This window comes from Lipotes vexillifer, unplaced genomic scaffold (assembly GCF_000442215.2).
Source record: "Lipotes vexillifer unplaced genomic scaffold, Lipotes_vexillifer_v1.1 scaffold937, whole genome shotgun sequence".
Lineage (NCBI taxonomy): Eukaryota > Metazoa > Chordata > Mammalia > Artiodactyla > Lipotidae > Lipotes > Lipotes vexillifer.
The window spans coordinates 1,071,341-1,081,182 of NW_006795975.1; the positions used below are offsets into that span (position 1 = coordinate 1,071,341).

Consider the following 9,842-nt stretch of genomic DNA (forward strand, 5'->3'; position numbering starts at 1 on the left):
TGGAACATAGTAGGGACTCAGTGATAGTTGACAAATGACTGAACGCGTGGGCCCCAGTCCCATGGGAAATGTAGATTATACAGCAGACAGACAACTAAAGGGCAGCGTTCCCAGCACAGTGATAGAGGTGCGAACAGACGAAACAGAAATGGGGCACATAAGCCTGCTACAAAGCCCCTAGAAGCATCCCCAAGGCGGCCATGCCTGAGCTGAATGTTGAGAAATTCGTAGAAGCCCATCAGGCAAAGGACGTCGCAGAAGCAGAGGTGCAGAGAGCTTATTGGAGGGCTTATTGGAGAAGCTGCGAGTTGTTGCTGCTGGTTTAAAGCATGGGTGGACAAGGCTGGAAAGATTAGGTCTAGATCATGATGCTCTTGGGAGCCATGCTAAGGACTTTGTTGGTTTATGTTTTGGTTTTGGTTTAATTTATTTTATTGAAGTATAGTTGCATTACAAGTTTGTGTTAATTTCAGGTGCACAGCAAAGTGATTCAGTTACAAAAATAAACACACATTCTTTTTTTTTTTTTTTTTTTTAACGGCTGCTTCCCACTGGCTATCTACCTTACGTTTGTTAGTATATATATGTCCATGTCTCTCTCTCGCCCTAACACACCTCACCCTTCCCCCTCCCCATATCCTCAAGTCTGTTCTCCAGTAGGTCTCTGTCTTTATTCCTGTTTTACCCCTAGGTTCTTCATAACATTTTTTTTTCTTAAATTCCATATATATGTGTTAGCATACGGTATTTGTCCTTCTCTTTCTGACTTACTTCACTCTGTATGACAGACTCTAGATCTATCCACCTCATTACAAATAGCTCAATTTCGTTTCTTTTTATGGCTGAGTAATATTCCATTGTATATATGTGCCACATCTTCTTTATCCATTCATCCGACGACGGGCACTTAGGTTGTTTCCATCTCCGGGCTATTGTAAATAGAGCTGCAATGAACATTTTGGTACATGACTCTTTCTGAATTCTGGTTTCCTCAGGGTATATACCTAGTAGTGGGATTGCTGGGTCATATGGTAGTTCTATTTGTAGTTTTTTAAGGAACCTCCATACTGTTCTCCATAGTGGCTGAACCAATTCACATTCCCACCAGCAGTGCAAGAGTGTTCCCTTTTCTCCACACCCTCTCCAGCATTTATTGTTTCTAGATTTTTTGATGATGGCCATTCTGACTGGTGTGAGATGATATCTCATTGTAGTTTTGATTTGCATTTCTCTAATGATTAATGATGTTGAGCATTCTTTCATGTGTTTGTTGGCAGTCTGTATATCTTCTTTGGAGAAATGTCTATTTAGGTCTTCTGCCCATTTTTGGATTGGGTTGTTTATTTTTTTGTTATTGAGCTGCATGAGCTGCCTGTAAATTTTAGAGATTAATCCTTTGTCAGTTGATTCATTTGCAAATATTTTCTCCCATTCTGAGGGCTGTCTTTTGGTCTTGTTTATGGTTTCCTTTGCTGTGCAAAAGCTTTGAAGTTTCATTAGGTCCCATTTGTTTATTTTTGTTTTTATCTCCATTACTCTAGGAGATGGGTCAAGAAGGATCTTGCTGTGATTTATGTCATAGAGTGTTCTGCCTATGTTTTCCTCTAAGAGTTTGATAGTTTCTGGCCTTACATTTAGGTCTTTAATCCATTTTGAGCTTATTTTTGTGTATGGTGTTAGGGAGTGATCTAATCTCATACTTTTACATGTACCTGTCCAATTTTCCCAGCACCACTTATTGAAGAGGCTGTCCTTTCTCCACTGTATATTCCTGCCACCTTTATCAAAGATAAGGTGACCATATGTGCATGGGTTTATCTCTGGGCTTTCTATCCTATTCCATTGATCTATCTTTCTGTTTTTGTGCCAGTACCATACTGTCTTGATTACTGTAGCTTTGTAGTATAGTCTGAAGTCAGGCAGCCTGATTCCTCCAGCTCCATTTTTTGTTCTCAAGATTGCTTTGGCTATTCGGGGTCTTTTGTGTTTCCATACAAATTGTGAAATTTTTTGTTCTAGTTCTGTGAAAAATGCCAGTGGTAGTTTGATAGGGATTGCATTGAATCTATAGATTGCTTTGGGAAGTAGAGTCATTTTCACAATGTTGATTCTTCCAATCCAAGAACATGGTATATCTCTCCATCTGTTTGTATCATCTTTAATTTCTTTCATCAGTGTCTTATAATTTTCTGCATACAGGTCTTTTGTCTCCTTAGGTAGGTTTATTCCTAGATATTTTATTCTTTTTGTTGCAATGGTAAATGGGAGTGTTTTCTTGATTTCACTTTCAGATTTTTCATCGTTACACATTCTTTTTCATATTCTTTTCCATTACGGTTTATCACAGGATATTGAATATAGTTCCCTGTGCTCTACAGTGGGACCTTGTTGTTTATCTATTTTATGTATAATACTTTGCCTCTGCTAATCCCAGCCTCCTAATTCATCCCTCCCCCATCATCCTCCCCCTTGGCAACCACAAGTCTTTTCTCTGGGACCTTGTTGTTTATCTATTTTATGTATAATACTTTGCCTCTGCTAATCCCAGCCTCCTAATTCATCCCTCCCCCATCATCCTCCCCCTTGGCAACCACAAGTCTTTTCTCTGTGTCTGTGAGTCTGTTTCTGTTTCATAGATAAGTTCATTTGTGTCATATTTTAGATTCCACACAGAAATGACATCATATGATATTTGTCTTTCTCTGTCTGACTTACTTCATTTAGTATGATAATCTCTAGGTCCATCCATGTGGCCTCACGTGGCATTATTTCATTCTTTTTTATGGCCGAGTAGTATTCCATTGTATATATGTACCACATCTTCTTTATCCATTCATCTGTCAATGGATGTTTAGGTTGCTTCCACATCTTGCCTATTGTGAGTAGTACTGCTGTGAACAGTGGGGTGCATGTATTCTTTTGAACCGTGGTTTTCTCCAGATATATGCCCAGTAGCGGGATTGTTGGATCATATGGTAGCTCTAGTTATAGTTTTTTGAGGAACCTCCATGCTGTTCTCCATAGTGGCTGTATCAATTCACATTCCCCCCCACAGTGCAAGAGGGTTCCCTTTTCTCCACACCCTCTCCAGCATCTATTGTTTGTCGATTTTTTGATGATGGTCATTCTGACCGGTGTGAGGTGATACCTCATTGTAGTTTTGATTTGCATTTCTCTAATAATTACATGCTAAAGACTTTGGATTTTATCTGAAGAGAATGTCTTCAAGAGGACAATAAGATGTATATTTTTTAAGGTGCACATGAGTATTCATTTTCCTGTCTTCATTTTGAAAATGATAGCAGGAGTTTTGTATGTGCCTGACAATAATCAGTTCATTTCATTCTTATAACAACAACTATAGCAGCTTCATTTTGCAGTCGAGAAAACCGAGGCACGGAGAAGTTAAGTCCTTTGCCTGACATGACAGTTATCGGTGGAACCGAGGTACAAAGGCAGGCAGTCTGGACCCGGAGCGCACCCCCTTTTCCATCATACTGGACTGGTTTTGTGTGTGTTTCTTTGAGAATATATGTGTTGTCTTAAGAAAAGGGAGTCAACATTTCTTTGCCAGGTGATTTCTCCCATACCACCTACCAACCAAGAGAGAATGTTCTTTGGCCTTGCAAATGGAATCACTGGGCAGCTCAGCCATCTGCCTGTCGTTCCGCTCCCTCTAACCACTTAGCTGCTTCTTACCCCCTTTAGTCTTTTTTTTTTTTAAACATCTTTATTGGGGTATAATTGCTTTACAATGGTGTGTTAGTTTCTGCTTTATAACAAAGTGAATCAGTTATACGTATACAGATGTTCCCATATCTCTTCCCTCTTGCGTCTCCCTCCCTCCCACCCTCCCTATCCCACCCCTCCAGGCGGTCACAAAGCACCGAGCTGATCTCCCCATGCTATGCGGCTGCTTCCCACTAGCTATCTACCTTACGTTTGGTGGTGTATATATGTCCATGTCTCTCTCTCGCTTTGTCACAGCTCACCCTTCCGCCTCCCCATATCCTCAAGTCCGTTCTCCCTGTCTCCCTCCTTTCCTGGACGAGCTGTGAACCCTTCTGGTTTCCAGTGTTTCCAGTATAGCCCCTGTCACGGAGAGGTGAGCCCTCAGATGGGGTTGCAGGAGTCGCCTGAGCCTTTCTTTTCTGGAATCAAAGGTGCACTAACACGAATCTCCAAAAAAGGGGAGGGGGCGGAGCACTGAGATCACCTTTCACTCACAAATAACCATGCTTGCTGTTCAGGCGCCTGGCACTGTGCAGGGAAGCAGAGGTCAGACAGGAAAGTAGAGGAGGAGGAGGAAGAAGATGTGTCACCCGTCATCGTTATTTCATCCCTGGCGTATCTGTATCCAGGAAATGTGAAACCCCATAACAAGATTCAATCTTACTTCAAGTCATAATTATAAATATACTACAAAAGGGGTATATCTCATTGCACTAAATTCACTGCGATGATCATTGGATGTACGTTTATTGCATAGTTTCTATTCAGTTACTTGTAGTCTTAACTTTTTTCTCTTCAACAAAACATTTTAGCATTTAAGAACTATTTGATAACACATGACTTTTAAATTCCTTCATTTTATACCTTTATTCCTTCACTAACACTTTAAATTTAAGATTTGCATAAATTTACAAAGATGCTCACACAATAGTGTTCTTCACAGCATTGTTTATAAAGCAGAAAAAAAAAAAAAAGGAAAGAACCCAAATGTCTGTAAACAGAAGACTGGTTATTAATTCAGATTAATATTTAAAATGATGCGCAGGAAATATAGTCAGTGTTTTATAAGAACGTTGCATGGAGTATAATCTATAAAATTATCAAACTACTGTGTTGTACACCTGAAACTAATACAGTAATATAAGTCAGTTAGACTTCAACTAAAAAATTAAATCAAATAAAAATGATCGAGTAGGATATAATTATTGATATAAAAAGTTATTCACCGTACAGTGAGTTGTTTTAAAAGTTTCCAAAAGCAGACTATGATCTTTTTTTAAAATTGTATGTTTAGAAAAGCAGTCTGGGAAGATGTAAGTCAAAATGTTAACAGAACTTCTCCCAGCGAATTTGCAAACGGTTTTCACTTACAACTTTCTGTCCTGTGTACCGTGTGAGGTGATTTTTTGAAATTGTTAATTATTGTTTTTATATTTAGCCTGTATAATTTTGCAGATGGAAAATATTTCTCTTTTCAAAATCGAACTTGAAAAGGTATTATAAAAGGAACTCGAAGGAGTTTACTGCTAATTATTTAAGCGTACTAAAAAATGTCTGCACAACGCATGTGAGTTTTATCAATAACACTCTACCGTGTTTTTGAGGTCTTCCCCTCTGCCCCTGTTGAAATAGCATGGATGCTTTTCCCACCCCACTGTCTCCTCCTCCCTCTCCCTCCTTTGAGCTGAAACAGCAGCCTCTTGTTCCCAGTATGCCCACTCTCAGTGAGGGTAGATTTGCACTAGAACGTTCATGTCACTGGTCATTCTTCTGACATTAAACCTGTCCTTTACCTCGACCAGTTAAGTCGGGAAGTACAGATGGCTCTTTAGCGCACATCACTAATGTAGTGTGTTAAACCAAACAGCTGTCTTGAGCGATGCAGATGTAAGCTCTGTTGATGGTGGGTGCCCAAGTTCCGCCCTAAGGCTTTGCGTTCCAGAAATTGAAACAAGATGATTTGTTTCAAAGGTAGAGAAATGTGACTCAGACCTCTCTTTGGCCCTTTTTAGACTCTATAGTCTGAACTGAAAGACAACATTTTTTTTTTTAATATCTTGCCAATCCCAGGTGTTTAGTGTCTACATCTGGTACTGCTGATTTCAATCATCTTGAACCCTGGCTCTGTTGGTTGAAGTGATAGAGTTTCACCATTTGGCAAGTGAAGGGCAAGAATCACAGAGTAGGCAGAGAGGCAGACATTCCGAACACACCCACTGACTATCATTGTTTGTGATGTAAGTGAATATAAGAAACTGGCCTCTCCCTAGAATAATTATAACAAACTTAGCACAAGTCCATGAAAACTTAAGTGAGGTTTGTTAAAACTTAAGCAAGCCTTGGGGACTCCCCTGGCGGTCCAGTGGTTAGGATTTGGCGCTTCCCCTGCAGGGGGCCCAGGTTTGATCCCTGGTCAGGGAACTAAGTTCCCACAAGCCTCTTAGCACGGCCAGAAAACAAAAAAGAAAAAACAAACAAACAAAAAAACATGGTGTGGGCTTCCCTGGTGGCGCAGTGGTTGAGAGTCCGCCTGCCGATGCAGGGGACACGGGTTCGTGCCCCGGTCCGGGAAGGTCCCACATGCCCCGGAGCGGCTGGGCCCGTGAGCCATGGCCGCTGAGCCTGCGCGTCCGGAGCCTGTGCTCGGCAACGGGAGAGGCCACGACAGTGAGAGGCCCGCGTGCCGCAAAAAAAAAAACAACATGGTATAATATAATGTTAGAACTGTAACAAAATTAAAAAAATAGAAGCAAAGTCTTGTCGGGAGGACTTTCACAAGCTTTGTTATCCTCGGCATCAGCAGATCACTAAAAGGTGGTCTTCCTGTTACACCTTGGCTATTGCGAAGGTGTGACCTTGAATGTCTTACTGGGTCTTAGCAGACTCTCAGAATCTTCCCGAGTTATGAGGTGGTAGTAGACCACAAGCCCACTTCATATTCTTTACCTATTTTCTTTTTCTCATATTTACCGTTAGCTTTTGCTAATATTTTTCCTTTTCCCTTTTGGTTCGTTCTTATCCACGTGCTCTAATACACTCAAATTCTCAACACTAAAAATACAGGAAATAAAACTCAGGGAAGGGCTTCCCTGGTGGTGCAGTGTTTGAGAGTCCGCCTGCCGATGCAGGGGACACGGGTTCGTGCCCCGGTCCGGGAGGATCCCACATGCCGCGGAGCGGCTGGGCCCGTGAGCCATGGCCGCTGAGCCTGCGCGTCCGGAGCCTGTGCTCCGCAACGGGAGAGGCCACAACAGTGAGAGGCCCGCGTACCGAAAAAAAAAAAAAAAACTCAGGGAAGAAGTGAGACTAGAGAATGGAGGGAGACGGGTGGATTCTGGGATCTCCAGAAACGTAAATTACATTTTTTTTGTAGTTGCTTTGAATTGTTTTCATTAGCCGTTGATCCCGTCTGGGTGGAGCAGTGTCCCAGGAGACCTGCAGTCAGGGCCCAGCTCCAGCCCTGACGACCCCCATCCTTAGGCTGCAGTTTCATCCCGTGCCAGCCACCGCCACCCCGTGTTAAAGTTTTAGGACGTGGTAGGTCAGTGAGGGTTAGCTGTGACTTAACATCGATCGCTGTTTATGTAGTAGAGAGCTCTGTGGCTTTGATATTCCCAAATATAGAGGCAGAAGCAGCCTGTCGCCCTGTGTCAGCGGGTCACTAACCTGCTGCTGGACCCCTGCCTGAGCAATAACTAACCCGGGTCAGGGAGTTGGCCAGGCTTCCCCCGCCCCCTTCCCCCAGGGGATCGTATCCAGGACCCTGCGGGCCCCGCCCACAGCCCACCTGCATCTTCTCTGTGAAATAAACATCTACCTGAAAACCAGGGGAGGAAGAGGGGGAGAAGCATATGTATGGCGGGGACAGAGAGAGTCACGCTCGTCGGGAGACGTGACAAGAGGCAGCAGTCAAAGCACAGGTAGGTGCTCCTCGGGCGGCGGGGGTGAGATGCGGTCTCCGGGGCAGGTCACTTGCAGGTCATGGCGAAGGTGACCTTGTTCCAGAGCGCAGCATCTCGCCTCTCTGCCCACGCCTTGAGCCAGGGCCAGCTTTCCAGACACGCCTCTCTTCCCCGGCTTTGAAGAGGCCAAGCTGCCGGCGTTGACTGACCTCTGACTCTGCTTCCTTTCCAGCTGACCCGCTGGTGGGTAGCATCGCCACACAGTACATGACCAACAGGGCGGAGCACGACCGGATGGCCAGGCAGTGGACCAAGCGGTACGCCACATAGGGCCCTGGCCCCGCGGCACACTCACCAAGTGCATCGGGGCCCCACACCTCGGCTCTGCTTGTCTTATTTTTATCACCTTTTGAACCGTTTTGTGATGGAATGTCATCCATCCCCCACCCTCCCTTTCCTTTGCCCCCCACCCCTTCCCGTTTTATTCCCTGTTTAATTTCTATTAACTTGAAAGATCTGGGTTTGTTTTTTTCTTAATCCCACCTCCACGTGGATGGGAACTTTTGTTTTCAGTGCAAACAATGTCAGATCTGTAATAATATGAGCTTTCTTTCAAAGCTTCGTATTCCTGTGTGGTTTTGTTACTTTGTTGTTCGTTTTCTTTGGATCCTTTTTCCCTTCCTGTGATCTTCGGGAAAACACGAATTCAGAATTCTATCTCGTTTCTACTTCAATGTAATGCTTAGGGTTAATTTTTTTGTACTGAAGTCTTTATCGGTGGGTGCATGCTACTGGGAACCAGATTTTTGTACAAAAGCTTCAATCAGAATCACTGTGCATTACTGAGACTCTGTTTATCACTAGCCTTCTGTCCCCACACAGAAGACTGCTGAATTGAACAAAATAATATGTATTTTGATTTACTTAAAGTGCTTGTAAATTTCTTAGGGACCTGCCACTTTTGACTGTGGATCAGTTGATGTACACTTGTATTATTAAAGCACTCAATAAATCACTGTGGCTGATAAATGCGCTTCTGGTAACCCAGCGTTTGCTTTGCATCCTGGTGACCAGCAGAGTTCTCCATGCAGCGAGCCTTGTCTAATTCAGTTACAGATTCAGGTGTATTTTTTTCATCTCAAGCCTCTAATATTTCCTTGCAGTTGATGTGCTTGGCATGTGGAATTTCCCCAGCTGTCAATAGCCTGATGATTTTATGGTGGTTTCCAATCACTCTCGTTTTTGCATATTGGCTTCACATTACTTTCTCATGGACATCTTTTCTGTTACAGCCTTCTTGATGCAATAATTCAAATATGTGACTCCGGTAATAGGCTCCTAGTGAAAGTGAGGTCTGAGCTGATCGTTGTGTTAGACCACTTTGGGACTTATTTCTCTCTTCTTTTTCCTCTTAGGATTGTTATAGTGATTGCCCTTGAGTTTGGAGTTTGTTTTTCCGCCATAATTTTGGTGGAGGAAGTAAACTCAACTCATATCAGTCATGGTCAGCACATTCAGTGACAAGAGTATGTCTGTCTGGCTTTGACCTTCAGGCTATTTTAGGTTTGCAGCTACAGGAGGCTGAGGAAACTTGTGTGTGGTGCAGCTTGAAAACCACACTGACATGCTGTTTAATATTCAGGGTTCTTTGTGTTACAAGGCCCGTTGGAAACTCCTGCTTCTACTAATTATAGTTACAAGCCCACCATACAGCTTGGTCTCATTTAAGGAACATCTTTCCTGCTAAATAGTAGGATTGACAAATGTAAGTCATTTACCTCTAAATATTTCTGACTTCAATTTTAATATCCTTATCAGAAACATTTTAAATATCTGATTCAGAAGATGCAGTTTTTATTGGGTTTTAGTGGTTCAAAAGAAATCCTACAGAAAATACATTTAAATGTTGAAAGTGGGACTTTTAAACCAAACTACCTAAGGATTTTTTTAATAACGATTTTACCATTCATTTTATTTGAAAACAGATTCCAGCTTACAGAACACCATACGGCCTCAGTTACAGCTACTCAAATCTGTAGTCGTAACTAGAGTAACCACAGACAATATGTATGAATGGGCACAGCTGTGTTCCAATAAAACTTTATTTACCAAAGCAGTCAGTAGCCAGATTTGGCCCGTGAGTTGTAGTCTGCCACTGCCTGTTACAGACCACCATAGACTGGGGGGAAAGAGGCAGATAACTATGTG

General features: G+C 42.7%; 1 protein-coding gene across 1 annotated transcript in view; it reads left to right on the plus strand.

Moving 5' to 3' along the window:
• Positions 1–8,667, plus strand: part of LOC103071535 (ubiquitin-conjugating enzyme E2 E2) — a 357,534-nt gene extending 348,867 nt beyond the window's left edge. Inside the window, exon 5 of the mRNA XM_007468056.1 lies at positions 7,867–8,667. Coding sequence (XP_007468118.1) covers positions 7,867–7,964 — 98 coding nt within the window. The 3' untranslated portion in view covers positions 7,965–8,667. The remainder of the gene's footprint in view (positions 1–7,866) is intronic.
• Positions 8,668–9,842: the final 1,175 nt, after the last annotated feature.